The following is a 25,218-nucleotide window of genomic DNA, read 5'->3' as shown; positions in this document are numbered from 1 at the left end:
AAGCTGTGTGCTTCTATCCAGGATTGTATTTAAAAACAAAAATTATACAGAATGCGAAACTACAAACATGTTGAAATATGTGGAGCATAGTTTGAACAACAATAAGATCAAAACTGACCAATGTAACACAACCAGTTTATGTACATGATTGCAATTCAGTGCCTTTTAAAAGGTAAGGGAGAATAAAGTTATGTTGGAAAATGTTGTTTACAAATCAGGGGCGGGATTCTCCCCTACCCGGCGTGACGGTGGGTCCCGGCGTAGGGGAGTGGCGCCAACCACTCCGGGGTCGGGCCTCCCCAAAGGTGGGGAATTCTCCGCACCTTTGGGGGCTAGCACCGCACCGGAGCGGTTGGCACCAGAAGACTGGCGCAAAAAAAACGGCGCCAGCGGCCTTTCAGGCCCGCCGCCTGGCAGCGGGGCTGGCCGAAAGGGTTTCGCCGGTTGGCGCATGCGCCGGCAGTGACGTTAGCGGCCAGCTGCCGCCACCACCGGCGCATGCACGATGTGGGTTTCTCTTCCGCTTCCGCCTGGCGGAGGCTGTGGCGGCCGCGGAAGAGAAATAGTGCACCCAGGGCACTGGCCCGGAGTCTGAGCGGGGGGCCCCGATCGCAGGCCTGGCCACTGTGGGGGCACCCCCCGGGGTCCAATCGCCCCCGCCCCCCCCCCCAGGACCCTGCTCGCGCCGCTGATCCCGCCGGGGGCCAGATTTTCCTGCAGGGTCAGAGAATCGCCTGGGGCCGTCAAAAATCCGGCCCCCGCCGTGGCAGAGATTCTCCGCCACCCGGGAAGTGGTGGGGGCAGGAATCTCGCCACTCCGATCGGCGAGGCCCCTGCGGCGATTCTCCAGCCCGCGATGGGCCGAAGTCCCGCCCCAGGGAGGCCTCTCCGCCGCCTCTGGTAACGGCGGGATCAGCGGCGATCGGACCCCGGGGGGGTGCCCCCACGGTGGCCAGGCCCACGATCGGGGCCCCCCGCTCAGACTCCGGGCCAGTGCCCTGGGTGCACTATTTCTCTTCCGCGGCCGCCACAGCCTCCGCCATGGCGGAAGGAAAGAGAAACCCACATCGTGCATGCGCCGGTGGTGGCGTCAGCGGCATGCGCCGACCGGCGAAAGCCTTTCCGCCAGCCCCGCTGCCAGGCGGCGGGCCTGAAAGGCCGCTGGCGTCGGTTTTTGGCGCCAGTCTTCTGGTGCCAACCACTCCGGCGCGGGGCTAGCCCCCAAAGGTGCGGAGAATTCCCCACCTTTGGGGAGGCCCGACCCCGGAGTGGTTGGCGCCACTCCCCTACTCCGGGACCCTCCGTCACGCCGGGTAGGGGAGAATCCCGCCCCAGATAACATTCAAATGGAATCACATTTTTGCAGGCAAACAAAAAATGATTTTAGTACTTACCTAAGCATTCTTTAATTAAATACAAGAATTTTATTTTTGCTTGTTGTCCTTTATTGCTTGTAAGTGCCCACTTCCCAATGCTGAAAGATGAGTTAGTTTTGGTGCAAGTGGCAGATTTCAACCCTCTATAAACGTACAGAAAAATCTACTGGCCTTCTCTGTACATGAATCAATACTTAAGGCAAAGCCTTGGATCTATAGTACAGACATCCATTACGAGCAGCTATGTTAAAGGTATCAGACTTTGAATGGTTATCGAGCGAGAAGTAGGACCTTTTTGATTCAATTAGTTTTAAAATATTAATCCAGTTTAACTGACAAACTAATTGAAACAACTGCACACCGCAGATGATACACAGACATAAAAAACTGCACAGTGAAGACAAGTGTTCCATCAAGAATGTTGCGAGGTCACAATGCGGCATTCATTTAAGTCAATAATTTGCCCATTCTCAGCAGTACAATCTGGTCAGTCAGATGGCTTCTGCTGAAAATACGAAGAGATCTTGCGCGTTGAAGCTGGAGTCTGCGGAGAGAAAGTAGCAGCTTGTGATGTAAACTTTGCCACACAAGTAATATATTTTCCAGATACTAATAGTTTGTATATGGAATACAAATTAACCAATAGTTGTTCTGAGTTTTAGTCAATTTAGTTTAAATGGAAAGTGTCAATGGCACCAGCAAACAGATTTAACTGAGGCAAAGCATGGAAGGGTGTTTTATGGTTAGCAGTTTATGCCTAGATGCAGCAAGATCTGTACAATATTGGGTGTGGGCAGATAAATGGCAAATTACTTTCGTGCCGCACAAGAATAAGAAAATGACCACCTCCAGTAAGAGAACCTAGTCACTTTCCCATGACATTCAACAGCAACACCGAATACCCCACAATTTACATCCGGATCACCATTGACCTTAAACATAACTGGACCAGCCACATAGGTACTGTGGGTGCAAGAGCAAGTTAGAGGCTCGGGGATTTACAGAGAGTAACTCATCTCCTGACCCCTCAATGCCCATTCATCATCTACACATGGGTGTCAGGGCAGCACAGCGGCTAGCACTGTTGCTTCACAGCACCAGGGTCCCTGGTTCGATTCCCAGCTTGGGTCACTGTCTGTGCGGAGTCTGCATGTTCTCCCCGTGAATTATTACCGGTTAGGTGAATTGGATATTCTGAATTCTCCCTCTGTGTACCTGAACAGGCGCTGGAATGTGGCGACTAGGCTTTTCACAGTAACTTCATTGCAGTGTTAATGTAAGCCTACTTGTGACAATAAAGATTATTACACAAGGAACAAGTCACAAGCAAGGTAGAATACTCTCTTGCCTGGATGAAAGCAGCTCCAACACTCAAAAGCTTGGTTCAAGGTGACTCACTCCCACTTTCTCAAAGGTAATTAGGAGTGGATAATAAACACTGAGCTTGCCAGTGATACGAACGAATAAAAACAAAAATCTAATTGACCTAGTGTTTTACTTCATATCTGCCAGTTGTTAGGACACCAATGACATTTTAACAAAAAACAAATTATAGGGCTCATCAAACAAGAATAAATTCAGACATCATTCAGCAACTGAATTCTTCACCAATAATAATATTAGCTTGTCATAATTCCATCACAAACACAGAGAGAAGGAAATGCAATTTTAAACAGCAAAAACAAAATGGGTGTTATTTTTTAAATACAAGAGGCATTAATTGGGATTCTAATTTTAAAAAAAGAGTATTTAAATCTGTATAGTGCATTTGGAAAGTATCACCAGGGAGTGTGTGAATTATGGATAACCAAAAGGAGGAACTCCTCATGCCCTTAGCGTTTAAAATAGCCAACCGAAGAAAAGCAATTAATCGCAACTTTTTGAAAGTCAACCAAAACCAAAATCCTAATTTGAGCATTGGAATCTATGCAACTTAAAACATGTCTGTGTTTATAAAGTTTATTTCATAACCATTATCCCGATGGCTGGGTCGATCATAATATAGTACACAGCAGTTCAGCAGTGACTTACTGACAAGTGACTTACTGGCAAGCCCGTCGTCGCAGTCCTTTCTTCCCTTTTCTTCGTAGCTGGACTCCACGAGATTGTCGGACTGTTGGGTGATCTCGCCACCTTAATGCCGATTTCAAGTTTCTGTTTGTCTCTTAGATCTGCAAGCCAGTTTGACCTTTGAGGAGAGCCATTTTCTTTGTCCACGATTGTGGTTGGCTGCCTGCAGTGGAGCCTGCATAAAGAAGAAGAAGCTTCCAGGTCTAGATTAGGCAAAAGGCTTGCCAGAGGGTGGTCTTCCCCAGTATTGCAGTCACACCTTTTCACCACTTTTTCTATTGTATCTTCAATAGACGAGTTTTTCCTACTCTGCTCCTTTAAGCAGCAGATAGCAAATTTACATCTTTTAGAAAGGGGACTGACTTCTGCTACAATGTTGTTGTCTTCATTTTTACTTTTGGTCATTACTGATCCACCACTGGTGTCCAATCTCCTTTTAGCTTTCCTCTCGAAAACCTGGTTATTTACAGCTTCCGAGGCATTGTTTGACTGACTTCCTTCAACGAGGGCCAGCACACTCCTCGGTGAAGTGTTGGGGGTATCAGAGAGAGAGGCCGGAGTGCTGGGGCTCTTAACAATCCATTTCTTGATTGACATTTTCCCGGAGGTAGACTTTGGAGAAGTAGAACTTGTTTGAACTAGCTGGCGTGGTCTACAATTATTGCCCAAGGACCTTTGAGTCACAGAGGTGGGTGTACTGGAAGAGCCTCCATTGACACGAGGGGTACATGCACCTTGTGGTGATGGTAGATTTGGACCTTCTGTCACTGATGTTTTTGGAGGAGTATCCTGTATTGGCTGAACAACAGCATCTGTTCAAAGCAAGGTAATAAGACTTATTAAATTCAAAACTTTAAAAGTAATAAAGTAACTGAAAGTTAAGGTTTCTAACAGAAATTCTGCAAACATTCATGCGATCAGGCAAGTATTTGGAATGTACCTGCAAGTACATAAACATCCAGCATATTCCCACAATTTTGTGTCTGTAAAGTTTGTCGTCACCAGTACAATTCATCACAAAACTCCAATTTACTTGAAAAGACTTACTTTATGCAGTTCTATGTTCACTCTCGCTGCAGAGCACAACATGGCAAATTGCAACTAGCAGTCCCAACTGCAGGGAGATCAGTTGTCACATGATTTATGCCTGTTCAGCTGACCATGTCCAACATTTGCCTCTCCATTATGGCAAATTGTCAACTAAGCATATTGCAATCAAGACTGGAGGTTTAAGTGACAAGTAGCTACGGGACTGACATCCTCATGCTTATCATCATTATGGTGCTTAATAGCCAATGAAAATATTTAACAGCAGAAAAAGGAATATACCAGCATATTTTCAGAAGTAAAAACATACAAAATTGGAAAACTACTGCTCGTCAGATGGCATTTGAAGGAGAAAGACAGGTTAAGAATTTGGAACACTAATTTTATTTCCGTCTTTTTCTAAAGGCTCACTGCTAAAACATTAACCTAGTTTTCCTTTCATTTGACCTGCTGCATGTTACAAACAACTTCTATTTTTAGAAATTTGACAATATTGCTTTTGTTTAGCATAATTTGCCCAGAAGGAAGTTTATTTCAATATTATTTTATTATGTTTGGGGTTGGGGAGTTACATTTAGTAGCTCTGTAGTAACATATACATACAGTTCAAATCATGCCATCACTGTTAGTGCACAGCTCCAAGGTCCCAGATTCGATTCCGAGCTTGGGTCACTGCGTGAAGTCCGCACGTTCTCCCTATGCGTTTCCTCCGGATTGCTCCGGTTTCCTCCCACAGTCCAAAGATGTGCAGGTTGGGTGGATTGGCCATGCTAAATTTCCCTCAGTGTCTAAAAAGGTTAGGTGGGGTTACTGGGATAGAGTGGAGGTGTGGGCTTAAATAGGGTGCTCTTTCCAAGGGCTGGTTCAGACTCGATGGGCCAAATGGCCTCTTTCTGCACTGTAAATCTGTGCTAACCGGAACTTCTGTGATAACTGTACACAAGACTGCCTTAAGGCCATGTGTTACGAGACAATGTTACCTTTCTCCAAATGCTTCTTCTGGCATGCAGTTCCCACCAAATCAGACCTCGGCACATCCATTTTTCGATTGAGACGCCAGATTCGAACAGTATTATCATCGGAACAAGTAGCAATCTAAAAGAGAAGATGGAAATAAAATTAGAACTCCAAAATCACAAATGCTTGCGGTTTTCTGGCGTATAGATTTACAGGAAGGGCTCTTATTTATATAGCTGAGAGCCTACCTTCATTTATTTTTAGAAATAAATTCAGAGTACCCAATTATTATTTTTTCAACTAAGGGGCAATGTAGCGTGGCCAATCCACCTAACCTGCGCATCTTTGGGTTGTGGGGGTGAAACCCACGCAGACGTGGGAAGAATGTACAAACTCCACACGGATAGTGATCCAGGGCCGGGATTCGAACCCGGGTCCTCAGCGCCGCAATCCCAGTGCTATCCACTGCGCCGCATGCCACCCTGAGAGCCTACCTTCATGGCAGTTTAGTCATTTTAGCTTTTAGAATGGACAGCATTTTGGGTCTTTGGATGATTTGATTTTTTTTAAAAAATAACCCCCTTGTCAATAAAGCAAAATTATAGAATCACCCAAAATAATTGTTTCCTTAAAGACCACATTAGAGATGCACTTACAAGACTTGCTAACTCAGATGTAACTTGAACACTCGAGAGTTCAGTCCAATTGTACACGTCAAGATTCTTATTTTGGTGTGGCAAGAGTTAGCTATTCATATAGCTTTAGTGAAATTTTGTAGAATGACTTGGCTTAGATACCACCCCCTGCTGGCTCAAATGCGAGTTGACCAACTGACAGTTGTAAAGCCAACCAACCAACAAGACAGTGCAAAGTTATAAAAAATTTGTGTGTTACATATTTGACGGAAACAAAATAAATGTTCAATTTTCAAAGCAAATAATCAGGTTAATGAATTGCCTCCAATCTGTTGCCCTAGATGTTTCAATTCGGCAGAATTTGCTTGGGCAAGAGCCCGAGAAGCACAGTTGCCCATTGAAAAGAGACTTTGTTCGACAATCTGTAACAAACAAGGTTCACACTGTAGCCAAATTGCCAGTCATATAGTACCGGGGTTCAATCACAAGCACACACACTGACCTTTGAGAAGTCAGAAGGGCACCAGGACACACAGGTCACCTCTTGAGAATGCCCATGGAGCACTACTGGAGGACAATGAGGATCAGAGACCTGAAATAACAATCAGAATTAAAATTGATTTTCACGAAAGCAAGATAATTCAACAAATCAAACATTATCTATTGCACTACAGCATCATGTTTAGCTTGATTAGGCCATTTCAATGCAATTATAAATCCTATATCATATTCAGGTGAGACAAAGTCAAAGCGGGACAACTTTTAATGAGTGCTGCAATTCAGACTCAAATTATTATTGTTAAGTTCAATGTGCATTCAGTCATAGCGACTAAATGCTTCAGATACAACCTAGTCTAGACTGAAATATTGTCAAAAAACTTCAGTGTGCTTTGAGATCATATGGTACAGTTTTTGGCACATTAATGTAACCTAAATTGCAAGTGATAAGATGACAGAATTTGTCAATTCTCAGCTCAAACATCCCTCCACCTAAAGAGGATAGTCTCATATGTCAGCCTGCCTTGATCAAATTCACTCACTTCCACCCCACCCCACCCCAGGCTGAGTACTTAGCCCCCTACTATAGACCCTATACACACACGACAGTGTGGCAAAATTCAGCTCCGACTCCCATCTATAAGTTTGCTGGTGACATAACCGCAATGGGTCGGATCTCAAACAACGATGAGCCAGAGTCCAGATAGAGAACCTAGTGTTGTGGTGTCATGACAACAATCTCTTCCTCAACGTCAGCAAAACTAAGAAGCTGGTCATCGACTTCAGGAAGCGAAGTATCGCACATACTCCTGTCTGCATCCATGTGCCGAAGGAGAGATGGTTGACAGCTTTAGATTCCTAGGTACACATCACCAACAAGCGGGCAGCATAATCAAAGACCCTCTCTTGCAACTTCTTCCATCAGGCAGGGGACACAAAAATCTGAGCACTAACAGATTCAAAAACAGTTTCTTCACCGCTGTTATCAGACTTCTGAATGACCCTCCTATGGACTGAATTGATATTTGTACGCGTCTTCTCTACTGTTGTGGCACAATACTCCGTACGCTCCGTTTTCACCGCTTCATCGACCGCGAGTGTGTGCTGCGTTGGGCGAAGAAGGAGAGTAGCAAGTAGCCGGTGGTAGAAGGGGAGGTGGAGATAGTGGTGGCACTGGACGCGGAGAAGGCCTTTGATAGGGTTGAGTGGGGGTACTTGTGGGAGTTGCTGGAAAGGTTCGGGTTTGGGGAGGGGTTTGTCAGTTGGGCGAGGCTGTTATACGAGGCTCCGATGGCGAGCGTGGCAACGAATAGGAGGAGGTCGCCGTATTTTCTGTTACACCGAGGGACGAGGCAGGGGTGTCCCTTGTCCCCCCTACTTTTTGCGCTGGCAATTGAACCCCTGGCTATGGCGCTGAGGGAGTCGAGGAACTGGAGGGGGCTGGTGCAGGGTGGGGAGAAGCACCGAGTGTCGCCCTATGCGGTGACCTATTGTTGTATGTGGCGACCCGGTGGGGGGAATGCCGAAGATGATGAGGATTCTCCGGGAATTTGGGGACTTTTCGGGGTACAAGCTCAACTTTGGGAAGAGCGAGCTGTTTGTGGTACACCCGGGGGACCAGGAGGGGGGGGTATTGGTAGGCTCCCATTGAAAAGGGCGGAGAGGAGCTTTAGGTACTTGGGGGTGCAGGTGGCCAGGAGCTGGGGGGCCCTGCATAAGCTTAACCTTAACAAGGCTGGTGGAGCAAATGGAGGAGTTTAAGAGGTGGGACATGTTGCCGCTGTCTCTGGCGGGTAGGGTGCAGTTAGTCAAGATGACGGTGCTTCCGAGATTTCTGTTCCTGTTTCAGTGCCTCCCCATCCTTCTCCCGAAGGCCTTTTTCAGACGGGTTAACAGGAGCATTACCGGGTTTGTGTGAGCACATGGGACCCAGAGGGTGAGGAGGGTGTTCTTGGAGCGGGGCAAGGATGGGGGGCTGGCGCTGCCCAACCTCTGTGGGTATTATTGGGCTGCCAATGCAGCAATGGTGCGTAAGTGGGTGATGGAGGGGGAGGGGGAAGCATGGAAGAGGATGGAGATGGCGTCCTGTGTGGGCACAAGCCTGGAGGCGCTGGTGACGGCGCCGCTGCCGTTCCCTCCAACGAGGTATACCACGAGCCCGGTGGTGGTGGCTACCCTCAAAATTTGGGAGCAATGGAGGCGGCACAGGGGGGAGGTGGGGGCCTCGATGGGATCCCCGATACGGGGGAACCACCGGTTTGTTCCGGGGAGAATTGATGGCGGGTTCCTGAGTTGGCACAGGCAGGTATCAGGAGGTTGGGGGACCTGTTTATAGACGGGAAATTTGCGAGCCTGGGTGAGCTGGAGAGGAAGTCCGGGCTCCCCCCGGGGAACGCCTTTCGGTACATGCAGGTGAGGGAGTTTGTTAGGGGGCAGGGTTCCCTCTGCTGCCGCCGCGTGGGGTCCAGGACAGGGTGCTCTCGGGGTGTGGGTTGGGGAGGGGAGGATCACGGCGGCGTACCAAGTGATGCAGGAGATGGACGAGGCCTCGGTTGAGGAGTTGAAGGGTAAATGGAAGGAGGAGCTGGGTGAGGAGATTGAGGAGGGGACGTGGGCGGATGCCCTGGGGAGGGTGAACTCCTCCTCTTCTTGTGCGAGGCTTGGTCTCATACAGTTTAAGGTGCACAGGGCTCACATGACCGGGACAAGGATGAGCCGGTTCTTTGGCAGTGAGGACAGGTGTATTAGGTGCTCCGGGAGCCCAGCAAATCATGCCCATATGTTCTGGGCATGTCCAGCATTGGGGGAATTTTGGAAGGGCGTGGCAGGGACGTTGTCGAGGGTGGTAGGATCCAGGGTCAATCCGGGCTGGGGGCTCGCAGTATTTGGGGTTGCGGAGGAGCCGAGAGTGCAGGAGGCGAAAGAGGCCGGTGTTCTGGCCTTTGCGTCCCTGGTAGCCCGGCGGAGGATTCTCCTTCAGTGGAAGGACGCGAGGCCCCCAAGCGTGGAGGCCTGGGTCAACGCCATGGCGGGGTTTCTCAAGCTAGAGAAGGTGAAATTTGCCCCAAGGGGATCAGTGCAGGGGTTTTTCAGGAGGTGGCAGCCATTCCTGGACTTCCTGGCAGAACAATAGAAACAGCAGCAGCAGGATGTTTTGTACTAAAGGGACGGGCATAGTTGTTCTGTGCCAATGTCGGGCATTAATTCATTTCCTCTTCTGTGTATACGCCGGGGGGGGGGGGTTTCTGTCCTGTCTATTGAAGGGGCGGGCAGATGTTTTGGGGAATGATAGGTGTTAGTTTATCTCTTCCGCTGTGTATGTGCGGCCGGGGGGGAAGAGAGAGGGGACCTGTTCTTTGTAAAAAAAAAATTCTGTCTTTTTGTTGTTGATATTATGCAAAAATTTGAATAAAAATTATTTTTAAAAAAAAACTCTATGCTTCGCCCGATGTCTATGCATTTACATTGCGTATTTATTGTATGTTTTTCATGTATAGAACAATCTGCCTGGACTATGTGCAGAACAATGTTTTTCATTGGTACGCGTGACAATAAATCCAAACTATCCATCCGTACAGGATATCACAAAACAGTTTGGAGCTAGAGCCTAACTTTGGTGGAGAAAAAGGTTCTGCTCTTCCAATTTAATCTGGAACAGCACAACTGAATGGACACAGTTGCAGCGAGTTCATCATTCACCTGTATCTCCTCTTCCTTTTCTGAAGGCAATGACTCATGCGATGGTGTAGTGCAGTAAACAGCTCCAGGAAACCTTCACTGACACAAAATAGTGAAGCTAACCTATTCAATTACAAAGGCGTCCCAGCCAAGATGAATCCAGTTTTCACTTAAATCTACCTCGAATAACTTCCCAGCAGAATTTACGAGCTAATTTTTCTGCCCCAGTTGGATCAGCTGACACATTAGAGAAGAATGATTAGGTGGGTACCTCCTGGTTCATATGGGTCAGATTTTCACTTCCCAATGAAGTACCAGAAAAGGCCTGAAGGTAGATTGCTGCACAATACAGAAACAACAGCTGTGATTTCAATACGGAGCCAAGCCACATTGTCGAAGACTGAAATTAATTGTGTTCTTTGACGGCTGCAGGAAGATACTTGAAAATGAAATAGGTATTGATTTAGAAGACTCGCTGCTCAAACAGTGAATTTTGAGCTGGAGGAAGTCATTATAAGAGGAGTTAAACCCCATAAATCTCTCTCTTCCCTTTCTCAGTCTTGCGAAGAAACAATCACAGGAAGATTCCTAACCTCCTACACCAGTTCTGCAGGCTTTCAATTTCCTGTGATGAGTCACCCTCCATTTCAGCAATGACGCAGATGTGACAGTTAATAGATTGGCTGTTACAATGAACTCAAACATGAAAAATCTATCAGGGGTTAAAAAGAAAATGCAGGTTTACAATGAGGCTGAGCTGGGCACAAAATAGATTTAATGAGACACTGGAACAAGTTAAAGCAAAACCCAGAAGTTGAACTTAGGCTATAATAATTTCGCAAAGTAAATTCAGCCCAGGCTTATGCAGAAAAATAATAGGGGAGAAAAAGACTGCTCACATAGCCCGACTTGTAACAATATAATCAATTAAGTACCCGTACAGGTAATGGCTCACAGTGCGACCTATCCTTGAGGAACTCAAATTCATTTCTTCCTCAATGAGTCTGTCAAATCTGACATTGTAATAAGTCATCCAATTCACCCCATCTGGACTATCATGGCCAGTTCTGGACACACATTTCAGGTCGGATGTGAAGGCCTTAGAGGGCACAGAAAATATTTAAAAGAATGGTTCCAGGGATGAGATTAAATTTCCGAGGACAAATTGGAGAAGCTGGGACTGTTCTCCTCAGAGAAGAGAGCTCAGAGTAGAGAGTGAGGATCAGGGGACACTGCTTTAAAGTGAAGGGAAAAGAACCAGACATGACGTGTGGAAAAACATTTTTAATACAGCCAGTAGATTGGATCTGGAAGCACTTCCCGAGAGCATGGTTCAAACATGTATCTCAAAATAGGCTTGGATAATTATTTGAAGAGAAAAGATTTGGAAAAATAAGCATTTTAGGCGCAGTAGAGGGAATTCTATCAAACCGTTTGGCAAAATGAACTTGCACATAGAGGAAAACAGAATATTGAAGAGGCAGAAATGTACTACTTTTACATGGCAAACAACTGGGCTTGAAGTTGCTGTAATACATTTAATTTGCTTTCAGCTTAACTGTACCACGCTTGAGAAAAGAGGAGAGGCACATGGAGTGCTCTTTGATGCAGACTGAAGAGTAGTGTTACTAAGCATTTTGGCTTGCTGCACCCGTTTCCACTTCTAACTACACAGCATTCACTCACCTTCCAGATATAGGCGTCATGGTCAGTGGATCCACTGAGGAGGAATTGATCATCCAAACTAAGATTGGCCTTAATATAGAAGGTGGAATTCTGGTGACCAGTGAAGGTTGCCACTACATAAAAAGGAAGACAAAAAAAAAGTCCATGAATTATGATTTGACCTGCTTGGGCAACGTAGCATCAGATTGGAGTCTTAAATTATTGGAAATTTTAAAAACATGCAGAGAAGGTAAAGCTCAATAATAATAATCATCATCTTTATTGTAGGCTTACATTAACGCTGCAATGAAGTTACGGTGAAATGCCCCTGGTCGCCACATTCCGGCGCCTGTTCAGGTACACAGAGGGAGAATTCAGAATGTCCAATTCACCTAACAGCACGCCTTTCAGGACTTGTGGGAGGAAATCGGAGCACCCAGAGGAAATCCACGCGGACACAGGGAGAATGTGCCTGTTCACAGACTGTGACCCAAGCCGGGAATCGAACTTAGGACCCTGGTGCTATGAAGCAACAACACTAACCACTGTGGTACCGTGCCAACTATAACGCTACTAATGTATTTATTTATATTCCCCATAAATTCACATTCTTCCCCAGTGGTAGAAAACCTTCAATTATCGTCTTGAATACAGCCCTGAATTTGATAAATGGAACATCCCATTAAGGCTAAACCATAATATCAATGTAAGCAGAGTAAATAATAGTGGAGGAAACTACAGCGCAGGAGTGCTCGAGATGCACCCATATTTCCACACACAACTATGTTCTAATCTCACACGATGCAGTCAAGGCAAATTAAACTTTTCATAGGGAATGCAGCTTACAAAACAGAAGTCCTTCACTCTGGGAAGAACATTGCAAACTTTAGTGTCGTTAGCTAAAGACCTGGAATAAATCTCCAACTCATTCCCTCATCCAGCCAGTATTAAATGTAGGGAGACTTTAGGAAAGGAAAGTAAAAAGAAAAAACACATCCTGTAGACTTTACCTCAAGTTCCAAAAACTGTTATCATTTTAGAAAGGTGTTTTGCCTGCTGATCAAGTAAGGCAGGTGGACATAAAACCTTCACTTAAACAGATTATCTTGTGATTTATCTCAATGCTGCATGTGGGACTTTAAGTTAGCTGTCTGCTACATTTCCTTACATTGCAGTTGGCAACACTTAATAAAGCAGTTTGGGACACAGAGATCATGAAATGTGTTGTCTAAATGCAATGCCTTTTCTTTGTATTCACATGACAACTCTCATCTTGGCATGCAGCTGTTTCACATTGGTACATCATTCTTGTGTTGATGCAAAGGTCAGTCCCCAAACAGAGTTCTGAGTGCATTAGAGATTTAAAAAATATTCTTTCATGAGATGCAGACATTGTTGGCTGGGCCAGCAGTTTCAATCCCTAATTGCCCTTGTAAAGGTGATGGCGAGCTGACTTGAATTGGTCCATGTGGTGCAGGTATGCCCTCAGTGCTATCAAAGGAAATTCCAGGATTTTGCCTGATTATAATTCCAAGTCAGGATGGTGTGTAGCTTGGAGGGAAGCTTGTAGGAGGTGCTGTCCTTCTAGATTGTAGAGCTTGCGGGTATGGTAAGTGCTATCGAAAGAGTCTTGGTGAGTTGCTGAAGTATAGCTTGTAGATGGTAACACACTGCTACGATGTGGAGGGAGTGAACAAGTGGATGGGGCTCCAATCAAGTAGGCTACTTTGTCCTAGATGTTGACAAACTCCTTCAGTGTTGTTGGAGCTGCGCTCACCGAGGCAATTGGAAAATATTCTATTACACTCCTGACTTGTTGCCTCCGAGGAGGGCCCCCCCCCCCCAACCCGGGATCGGAGAATCCAGGCCACTATTACCGAGACTAGCTCCTCATTCCAGATTTAATTGAATTTTAATTCCACCAGCTGTCATGGTGGGATTTGAATCGATGTCTCCAGAGCATTAGCCTGGGCCACTGGAATGCTAGTCCAGTGATATTGCTATTATGCCACCACAGCATAAATGAGGCATGGCGAAAAAGTCTCAACTCACCCTTTATTTCAAAGCCAGTTTGGACCAGACTCCAAATTTATATTAAGTTCTTAACTTCGTGCCAACATTGGAAGTTAAATACCACTTGTTCTACTCTGAGGCACTTTTAAGTAATAGCATCTACACATAAAAAATAATCTAGTTTTAATTTTTAAAGAGAAAAAAGACAGTAGAGCTTCTCAGACATATTAACAATATGCTTCCCAAGTCCAATTCTTACTCACCTGGCACGGTTTTCAGGCTAGTCATATTATACATGTAAATGTTATCATCGGTGCAGTTCGCAAAAAGATTGGAGCCTTTTGAGTCCAAGACAAGACTGGAATATCCTACAAGTGAAGAGATTGAAATGCCTTAATTATTTTATGGTATTGTTTGAAAATCTATTTTGTGCATTGCCAGAAACAAAATGTACTTACAACTGAATCAACTAATGCTTACACACAATGCAAATAGGTAGCTCAAAACAGGCCTTCGTCAAACTGCAGTCTATTTTTATTTTTAAATATTCAGACCAGAACTCAATAGTTTTAAATATTCAATATTTCATGACATTAATTACTTCAATATTTTACCTCTGCAGGACTTGCTTCCTGCCACTGTTATTTGAATAAAAATAGGTCATGCACCATTTCCCCTGCTCCTTCAGGGGAATAATGCTGCATTCAAGAGCAGATTCCTAACCACATATCAATGAATCCTCACCATCTCCCCAAGCTGAACTGACAGTAAAAGTATATATACCGAGCTTCCGTGCACTGGTTCCTGGATAAGGAAAGGACTGGACTGGCACAGGATCTTGGTGATGAAGGGTGTAGTTCTTCCTCAAATCCCACACTTTGATGACACTGGAAGATAAACATCACCCATTTTTAAAGATGTGACAGACATTACATAAATACCCTGAAGAAATGTCAGCCTTGGTTCAGTGGTAGCGCCCTCATTCACGTTTAAGACCCAATCCAGCATTTGAAGGTGTAATCTAAACTGATACTTGCAGTCCTGAAGGTGCTGCCCTTCAAACGAGACATTAAACCAACATCCTCTTGGGTCCCACAGCATTATTTCAACCCTTATCCTTCAACAAACATCACTACAACAGATACAAAAGCAAATAATGCAGATGCTGGAAAAACTCAGCAACGGAAGCATTGTTGCTCTTTCTACAGATGCTGTCCAACCTACGAGGTTTTCCCAGTTTTTCTTATACCCATTAAAACAGATGGTTAGGCCATTGATCCAATTGCTGTTTCGACTTGCCTCCACCAAGCAGCGATTATGGAATCCCTCCCCCACAGTACCATTCCTCCCCCCCCCCCCCCCCCCCAACTCCTCCAAATGTGCAGAGCAATGTGGAGCGAACCCCTCCTCCAGCAATGTGGAGCGAACCCCTCCTCCAGCCCAACCCACATTTGAGCAGAAATGCACCAAATGTCTGACCTCCCCACTGAACAGTGCCAAGGATGTTTGGAGCCAAACTTTCCCCCACTCCACACTGGCATTTATCTGATCTAAGCCCAGGCAGCTAAGGGAAGCACCTCTCCATGGACCCAATGCCAACTTAGGTGATCAGTGGCCACATCCACCATCCACCTCCCCCCCCCCCCCCCCCCCCCCCCACTACTTTTGTGAGCAAATCTCAACTCACCCACCCCAGCATCTTTTAGCTGACTAGAACTGATTTTGAGAGAATTCTTTTGCCCAAACTCGACTTTCCCCTCCTCCTCTTTGGCATTCTGCATCCACTCATCCCCTTTCTTGGTCCACTCCTTTTCCTCTCTCCTCATACACTGAAATCTGCATTTCACTGACTAGAATATTAAGTAGCATAGTAAAATAGAGAGAAGAGGTGAGTAACAAGGCCTCCTCAGGTTTATAACTAAAGGCCACAATTTTCAGCAAAGCTTTGGTGTGAACTTTGAATCATAATGGAAATGAGGAGTGAAGTGCTTGTGCAAGGGCAGATGAAGAGGTGGGGAGAGTGCATAAAAGAGAGAACACAAACAAAGGAAGATGCAGAGAGAAATCATGATTCATTAAACATCGTCAATCTAGAAGACAACTATTTAAAATAAGTTAACAGGGCTCAGGCACAACGAGAACAGTGTAATTAAGCAATTGTTGTTTAGCTCTCATTCCCGTTCCAAGTTCCACTTACCCGTCCACTGCCCCCGCAGAGATCAAAGTTTTCTCATCTCGAAAAATCACCACTGTTACACTCTGCAGAAAATCCTGCGGAAAACAAAAGACACAACTTGGTACATGGAACAATCCTGACCGTTATCAGAAGACTGGAAACTCAACCACTGAAGCAGCAGTGATCAGAGTGACACTACAGATAGGTACAGAGAGCTACAGTGAAAAGCAATCTTACAACAGAAGGAGCAAGTCCTCGTGCAGCCGGTCGTCGTTTCTTCTGTTTTGGAGGAGTCTGCTTGGCCTGTGTGTTGTGAGCACCAGTAATTTGCTTCACTTGTCTGTAAAATCCATCTAACCAGAAGCAAAAAGTCCCATGAATAACCTTCAAACTAACAGCCTCTCTCATACACACATATATATTTTTTAAAAAGTTAAAAGAACTGTAATCGAAGGGCAGCACAGTAGCAGTGGTTAGCATCGCTGCCTACAGCACTGAGGACCCGGATTCGAATCCCGGCCCTGGTCACAGTCCGTGTGGAATTTGCACGTTCTCCTCGTTTCTGCGTGGATTTCACCCCCACAACCCAATAATGTGCAAGTTAGGTGGATTGGCCAAGCTCAATTGCCCCTTAATTGGAAAAAATAATTGGGTACTCTAAATTTCTATACAAAAAAGAACTGCACTCTTTTTCAACTAGTTTTAATTGTAATACATTTGTTTCAGAGTCACTGTTAACCATTTGGATATTTCTCTGAAGGGAGTGCCAAGCCTGACCAAAAATGAAATAGAACAGACATTCGTAAATAAACTTATACCGTTGCAATAAATAAAAAAAGAAAATGCTGGAAATACTCAGCACGCTTGCAACATGCATGGAGGGAGAAACAGAGTTAATGTTTCAGGTTGTGACCTTTCATCAGAACTCATTTTATTTTAGATTTCCAGCAGCTGCAGTCATTTTGCTTTCATGCATTATTGCAGCATGGCATCAGCGTTTGGCCATTCTGCTCCCTGAAACAAGACTTTTGCAGTCATTGCGTCACTGAGGTCAGCTCTGCTCTTTAAAATCAAAGAGTAGAAACTAAGAAATCAGAATTGTTGTAAAACAACTTCTAAAAATGTTTCTCTGAATGTAAATACCGCTCCAAACAATAACGGTATATATGGCATTCTGTTACAAACAAATCAGTGCGCACAAACTCTTAGCAAAATCTAACTAAAAGTTTCCGTTTCGTCCCACAGTCCAAAGATGTGCAGGTTAGGTGGATTGGCCATGCTAATTCGCCCCTTAGTGTCCAAAAGTGTGGGGTTGCTGGAATAGGGTGGAGGCGTGGGCCTAAGTAGGGTGCTCTTTCCAAGGGCCGATGCGAACTCGATAGGCTGAATGACCCCCTTCTGCACTGTAAATTCTATGATTGAACACGATCAATTTTTTTAACATTAAGCATGGCACAATTGTTTTATGTCACTTTCCTCCTTTTAAAGAATATTTTAATAATCTGACAACACAATCAGTTAATATTTCAGTCCAAACACCAAGGATTGCAGAAATGTTGGGATCACGGATATCACAATTAATCAAGTTAGATACTTACTTTAACAAATCACAATAACACATCCAAACTGGGAGGCAAAAACTTGTTACAAAAAGCTGTTGAAAGTGTCTCATTTTGTTACACGTGGACAAAACAAAATGGAGAGGGACATAAGAGTAAGAACCTGCACCCTAGCCATGAAGAACATTTGCACCAAGGCCCCTGGTTTAAAAGATGAGATACTTAGGCCTTCAAATAAAACACACAGAAATAGGCCTTTCAGCCATACATGCTTGTGCTAGCTGTTTGAAAGAGCCATCTAATTGGTCCCTTCCTATTTCCGCATAACCCTACAAATGTGTCCTTACTTAGGTGAGCCCGTTTCCCCTCTTCACCGGTAGAATTGATTCAATAAATTAGGAATTGAAAAATAAACTATATGTAATACATGAGAGTCAAAAAGAGGTCATTTGAACCTGAAAACTCTAATCCACAAGTATTGCACAGTGCATTAAGCTACGCATTGTTCAGATGGAATAAGTTGCAATTCTCGGATGTAAATGGAGTGATTTCATTACATTTTTCTTCAAAGAACATATAGTGCAGAAGGAGGCCATTCAGCCCATCGAGTCTGCACCGATCCACTTAAGCCTTCACTTCCACCACATCCCCGTAACCCAACAACCCCTCCTAACCTTTTTGGTCACTAAGGGCAATTTATCATGGCCAATCCACCTAACCTGCACACCTTTGGACTGTGGGAGGAAACCGGAGCACCCGGAGGAAACCCACGCAGACACAGGAAGAATGTGCAGAGTCAGTGACCCAGTGGGGAATCAAACCTGGGACCCTGGCACTGTGAAGCCACAGTGCTATCCACTTGTGCTACCGTGCAACATTCCTTGCTGTGTGAATTTTATAAGATAAAACATCAATTCAAAGAACAAAATGATCACAGCTCGTGTCATCACCAAGCATTTCTAAGCTGCCAATAGCAAAATCAGCTGCAGACGAAAGCTCCTTCTGCTCTTTTCAACTTTAAAAAAAAAGCACGTCTTTATAATGCATCAGAAACTGATTTCTGTTTGTGCTACCAGCCATAACTACCTGGCTTTTGATGGCAGTTTTGTGCTTGAATTATAATCTTTTGGTGTCAGTCATTGTAGACTGGATACAGACCATTTGAACTCATTTATAATTTTTAGAAACCTTTACGGCTGGCAAAAGGGTAACCAAGAGGTAATGATTAACCATTCAGATAATTATTTACAGTACTTGGGTGAAAAGATTACCTTTAAAAAACATTCTTATAATTGGATGACCAGAAGAAATTGAATCCAGTCAACGGTAATTGTGGCAGAAACTGCTCTCTATTTAATCCCACCGTTCTACTTTCAAGATAACCTCCATTTCTTCCCACACCCCATGTCCGCATTGGAAGGTACTAGAAAAGCTTTGATTGTGGATGCCTCTGAAGGGTCTACTAGCCAATCAGAAGCTAACAATGAGCAATCAATGCACATATTGTCAAATTTCAATCTTATTTTCAAAGTATCAGCAAGCGGGTGGTAGTGAGGAATTGCTTGTGCATCTTTCAGGGGCTTATTACATACTTTCAATGGCAGGGGTTCAGGCAACGATGTACTACAACATGTTTTATTGGACAGAGAGACTCAGAATTGAGAGGCGATAAAGTTTTAAAAATGTTCGTCGCCAGGACTCTAAAACACTATTGACACTTTAACAAATTGCGTTCACGTAACTAGCTGTAGACAGCACTTACCTTTCTTACTGCAGCGAGTGTCCCAGACTATTATGTTGCCATCTCTTCCACCAGTGCAAAATACAGCTTTAAAAAAAAATTGGAGAAGTGGATGAAATGAAAACAGATTATACCTTTCTAACTACAACTCTACAAATCACAACAATTCTAAGCAGTACCTTTTTCTTGCTTTCCAAATCCCACAGACTTGAGGCTGCACTGGTGCCCTTTAAATGTGCCGAGGAGTTCACTCGCATACACATCCCAGAGTTTTGCTGTCTGATCTCCTGAAGCTGTAACCTTCAGAACACACAGCACAAAATGTTCAACAACACTATTCAACACACCCATCTCTGTGAAAGCAATGTACAAGGAAAATGTACTTACTAATTTTGGCTCTCCAGGAACCCAAGCAAGGTCAAACACTGCATTGCTGTGTGCCAGCCATGCTGAAAAGATAATAAATCTAATTTATGGATGAGAAATCAGATTAGAAAATAGAGACACAGTTGTCATTGGGATCTATGTGCAAGAGAACTATGTGCAAATATTCTGTTGAGCTGTAAAAAAAAAAAAATCAACAATTTTGCCCATCCAAAATTAAATTACGTCTCCATACAATATTTTGAGTTTCCCATCATTATGGTGGAGTGTCAACAGTCCTGTCACGGGTGCAATCAATGATAGGGGTGCAATATTAGAATGATCAAGAACAGTACCATAAACTGTTAGTTGGGAAGGGAGATTCCCACCATTTGCTACTTTTAGCAGTTATAGACAATGCATTTAATATTGCACCATTTTTAGTATAAAGCTGAAATCAAACCATTAAAGCAAACTTGTATCATTACGATAAACAGACCTTGGTATCACCATACTTCACACAAAGACACCCTACATGAAATTAGGTTACGAGTTGCTTTGTCTTTAAGTTAAAGGTTAGGGCAGCACAGTGGCCTAGTGGTTAGCACAACCGCTTCGCGGCGCTGAGGTCCCAGGTTCGATCCTGGCTCTGGGTCACTGTCCGTGTGGAGTTTGCACGTTCTCCCCGTGTCTGCGTGGGTTTCGCCCCCACAACCCAAAAATGTGCAGAGTAGGTGGATTGGTCACGCTAAATTGCCCCATAAAATTGGAAAAAATAATTGGGTAATCTAAATTTTAAAAAAAGTTAAAGGTTAAATTATCAAAGGGGGTTGGGGGGGGGGGGAATCATGTAATTTAAGCACAGGAAAAGCAGCCTCCCCATGGGTTCTGGCACAACTCATCCATTAAGCCCATTTACCGGGCTGACACAGCCCATACTTTGGGAGTGATTGCTCAATAGTATGTCCCTGGAAGATTCTGGCAAAGGGGTAATGACAAAATGCAGAGAAATAAAATAGTTGACAAAAGGGAGCAGTCAGAAGGCTCTCGATTCGGCACTCCTGAAAACATTACAGCTGACAACTGCTATTATTGAAGCCATTGCTGATAAACTTGGCTAAATGGCACAGAATATCAGTGCTCATTAGGTTGAACTGCAGAATATTAGTAAGAGGCTTGATGGAACAAGGAGAGAATCCTAACCATCAAAAATGTAATTTCCTCAGTTGAGGAATCTAGGACAAACGTTCGGCACAACATCGTGGGCCGAAAGGCCCGTTTGCAATCCTTGAAAAATGAGCTATGTGGCATGTCAGAAATCCTGGAGGATCTGGAGAATCAAGGCCGGAGGGAAAATGTCCGGGTCGTCGGTTTGCCAGTAGGCGTGGTGGGTAAGTTCCCGATTAAATTCTTAGAGCTGGATGCACGATATCTTAAGTTGGACAAACAAAATCTTCACACACCTCGAAAAGTTGGGTCCTCCTTGTTGTGTTGTTCTGCATCATACAGCCTGACTACGCCTTCTTCATTCGCTACTCCAAGCACTTGACTCAACTGATCTGCTGTAAAGCAATCATGTTAAAACATTAACAATATTTAGTTAGCAGTTACACAAAAGAATAGAAAGGGATCTCCCAATTTTGTATTGACATGTATTAGGACTCAAAGGCCTTTTCAGCATGATTCTCTGTGTACAATTTTCTGGAAGCTCTTCTAGTTTGATGGGCAGATGACAACTCTAATGTCATCAAAAACATTTCTCAACTGAAGTATGCAAGTTAAATAAATAGCATCGTTGATTAATAGCTGTTGGGGAGTGCTAAAACTCAAACAGCTCACCATGTTTTTTATTTTATTTTAGAGCACCCAATTCATTTTCCCCCCCAATTAAGGGGCAATTTAGCCCGGCCAACTCACCTACCCTGCACATCTTTTTGGGTTTGTGGGGGTGAGATCCACGCAGACACGGGGAGAATACGCAAGCTCCACGCAGACACGGGGAGAATGCGCAAGCTCCACGCAGACACGGGGAGAATGCGCAAGCTCCACGCAGACACGGGGAGAATGCGCAAGCTCCACGCAGACACGGGGAGAAAGCGCAAGCTCCACGCAGACACGGGGAGAATGCGCAAGCTCCACGCAGACACGGGGAGAATGCGCAAGCTCCACGCAGACAGTGACCAGGATCAAACCCAGGTCCTTGGCGCCATGAAGTAACAATGCTATTGCTGACCATACTTTCAATGTCCAATTGGTTCACACTGTTGTTCCTCAACATAACTGAAGGAAGACATATACTTGAATTGCGAAAGCACGTTGAATCAGATTATGTAGTTAATTTTGCCTCTTTATTCCCATCAATATACTGAATAACATTTCAGAGATACTCGGGTGTTTGATTTGGGTAGCCAGGCTGTAACTTCCAGCATGTAGCCATCAAACTTACAGATCCCAACTACAGGAATTGCAGATTGCATCAAGATCCCAAATTAATGTCTACTCTCAATTAAAGAAAATTAGTGAGATGCAACAAGTGTGTATAACATTCTATCTTCAATGCAAGCCCTGGATAGGTCAATTTACCTGTCGACCACAAGCAGACAAAAGGAGGAACCGGTATCCCGAGGTCACCATACGAAGTGTGTTCATCCCGTCGATTACATTGGTAATATTGCAGCAGGGTCTCTAAGGGGTAACGGTGCGGTTCTGATGGTAAAGTTGAAATTATACTTAAACTGATGGAGCAGCAAACAATAAATAAATGCTCACACAACTTAATAAAACTTTTACATTTTGTATCAATTTGTATTTAAAAAAAAAATCAGGCTAGCCAGATCAGCCATGTTCTTACCAAATGGCAGAGCAGCCTCCAGGGGCCAAATGGACCTACTCTTGCTCTTAATTCCTATCCATCAGCTATTCCACATATGCACATTTACAACAGTCTGTACAGAAATGAAGCACTAACAAAACAGTACCCAAAAGGAAAGCTGAAGACAAATTCTCAACTATGTTAATTGAGTTGAATTTTTCTTCGACTTTATTGCCCCCTCCCCACTACCAAACACTAGCTGCCCATCTTTCGGTCCCACATTTAAGTGGTCATTAACCATATACAATCTGCAAGGTATCTCAGGTGATCTCAATTTCGTTCTCATCCAACATCCATACTTTTCAACTTTGAAGTCGGGAAAAGCAACTAGTGTTACGTTTCTCCTCAGGAAAGGATCAATCGATTAGATGACTTGGGTAAATCTATGCTGAGACGAGATAATGTTGGAACCTTTGTTGGTGTAGCTCAGTCCCAGTTCAAATCAGGAAGACATATATTGCCTATGGGAAGCAGTTCTAAATGTGTGTCGCAAAAATAACAGCTGGACAGTGGACCTATGACCATATGGCACCTCAAGTTGAATTTTTCTTCCAGCTTCATTCTGCACTAGAATCATAGAATTCCTACACCGCAGGAGGCCATTCGGCCCATCGGGTCTGCACTGACCCTCTGAATGGGAACCTAACTAAGCCCACTCCTGCACCCTATCCGTAACCCCACCTGACCTACACATCTTTGGACAGTAAGGGACAATTTAGCATGGCCAATCCAGCTAACCTGCACATATTTGAACTGAGAGAGGAAACCCATGCAGACACAGGGAGAATGCCTCTGGAGTTTGCACAGTCACCCAAGGTCAGAACTGAACCTGGGTCTCTGGCGCTGTAAGGCAGCAGTACCAACCAATGCCTCCCCTAGCACTATCTAACCATTGCTGGATAGAAATCGTCAGCTGAAAGGCAAAGCTCAAATAGCAACAGAAATCATTGTGGGAACATACAAAAATGTCCAAAGACTAACTTCCTTTTCCATCTAGTCTAACCTTTACTGATATGGTGCAAGATCAAAGCATAAAACATAATTTGATAAAATATCCATGAAATGTATATTTAACATCGGACATAGAATCGTGTAGCAGAAGCCATTTGGCTCAGTGCATCCCTTTGCAAGAGCTATCCAATTTGCACTCCTCTACACTGCCCGACAGAGCCACAGGCTTTCCCTTGTCCAAGTACATATCCAATTCAGTTCTGAAATTTTCTACAGAATCTGTTTCAACCAGCCTTCCAGGTATTGGAGGCAGGGTAGTCCAGTGGTTAGCACAATTGCTTCACAGCTCCAGGGTCCCAGGTTCGATTCTCAGCTTGTGTCACTGTCTGTGCGATGTCTTCACATTCTCTGCAGGGTTTGCTCCGGGTGCTCCAGTTTCCTCCCACAGTCCAAAGATGTGCAGGTTAGGTGGATTCACCATGCTAAATTGTCCTTAACTTAGGTGGGGTTACTGGGATATGGTGGAGGTATGGGCTGAAGTTGGGTGCTCTTTCCAAGGGCGGTGCAGACTTGATGGGCTGTAAATTCTATGTATCTATTCCAAATTGTTATGTCCGTGTAAAAATATTCACTCTAGCCACCAGTAGAAGTGGGTTGTCCCCATCAAGACATTTCTATTAATTCACCATTTAATTATCTTTGGTCTCTAGCCTCTTCACAAACAGATTCAACACCTTGTATTTAAATAGCAGCTTTATTGTAAATTTTTAAAAAGTAGCATTATAAAACAACACCAAGGTAGATATGGAGATAAGGGATGATGAACAAAATCTTGGTCAAAGTAAGTTTTAAATCAGTGTCTTAAAAGAATAAAAGACAGGCGGAGGTGTTTAGGGAGGAAATTTAAAGGCCTAGAGGGCTGTACACATAGCCAGTAATTAACACCAGGGAGGCTCAAAAGACCAGAATTACACTGCAGATATCTCAAAGGGGTGTGGGGCTGGAGACTACCCAGGTAGTGAGGGGCAAGGTAATGGAGCATTTTGAAGACAGGGATGCACATTTTAACACCTTAAATAGCTAAAATCTGGTTATATTATACACAACTACTTATCAACATCACCAATTTAAATGAGACACGTAGGAATGGATTCAGTAGGAGTTGCCAGAAAATAACGTTTCTTCCTCTAAAGTAGGTACCAATTGAGACCAAAACGGTAAATGTATCTCGAACCTGTACACACCAACATAATTAGATAGCCGCCCTGAGCATTACCTATATCAAGCAAGCACTTCAGACAATTGACCGTTAGAGAATTTTGCTTTTAAAATTAATAATCTAAAAACACAAAAAGTGAGATGGGTTTCTCTTCAAACAGCAGATGGTCCGGCAGAATACAGATACATTCTGATAAACAAATGCAAGCAAACACCGTTACAGAAAACCTTAAATACATGCTGTTGGAAAAAAAACATAAAAAGAGGCAGTCTCTCACCCAGCCTTTTACTGCGAATTCTGCTATTGAGGATAGTTCGGAACAGCATCTTGAGAATCAGGATCTGTGAAATAAACTCCCGCGCTCTCCCCACAACTCAACTTCCCGCCAAATAGACGTC

The 25,218-nt window shown here is 44.3% G+C and overlaps 1 protein-coding gene across 1 annotated transcript; it reads right to left on the bottom strand.

Annotated features, from left to right (window-relative positions):
- Window positions 1-1,314: 1,314 nt before the first annotated feature.
- Window positions 1,315-25,218, bottom strand: dtl (denticleless E3 ubiquitin protein ligase homolog (Drosophila)). Its single transcript, XM_038811001.1, has 15 exons — window positions 25,098-25,218; window positions 22,362-22,484; window positions 21,242-21,340; window positions 19,803-19,864; window positions 19,595-19,715; window positions 19,437-19,502; window positions 16,353-16,468; window positions 16,137-16,210; window positions 14,723-14,826; window positions 14,203-14,307; window positions 11,948-12,060; window positions 6,588-6,677; window positions 5,474-5,588; window positions 3,423-4,258; window positions 1,315-1,920 (listed from the first exon to the last, which is right to left on the bottom strand). Exons 1-15 carry the CDS (start codon window positions 25,144-25,146, stop codon window positions 1,864-1,866), a joined length of 2,130 nt encoding a protein of 709 aa, XP_038666929.1. The 5' UTR covers window positions 25,147-25,218; the 3' UTR covers window positions 1,315-1,863.

Source organism: Scyliorhinus canicula, chromosome 1, assembly GCF_902713615.1.
Source record: "Scyliorhinus canicula chromosome 1, sScyCan1.1, whole genome shotgun sequence".
NCBI lineage: Eukaryota > Metazoa > Chordata > Chondrichthyes > Carcharhiniformes > Scyliorhinidae > Scyliorhinus > Scyliorhinus canicula.
The sequence above is the reverse complement of the archived record's forward strand: the minus strand, read 5'-3'. Positions and strand labels throughout refer to the sequence as shown.

Coding starts and splice junctions, on each gene's coding strand:
- dtl (XM_038811001.1), bottom strand. CDS start 25,146: ATGCTGTTCCGAACTATCCTCAATAGCAGAATTCGCAGTAAAAGGCTG. Junction 14,308..14,722: donor AACCAGTGCACGGAAGCTCG/GTATATATACTT, acceptor CTTCACTTGTAG/GATATTCCAGTCTTGTCTTG. Junction 6,678..11,947: donor ATGACGCCTATATCTGGAAG/GTGAGTGAATGC, acceptor TTGTTATTTCAG/GTCTCTGATCCTCATTGTCC.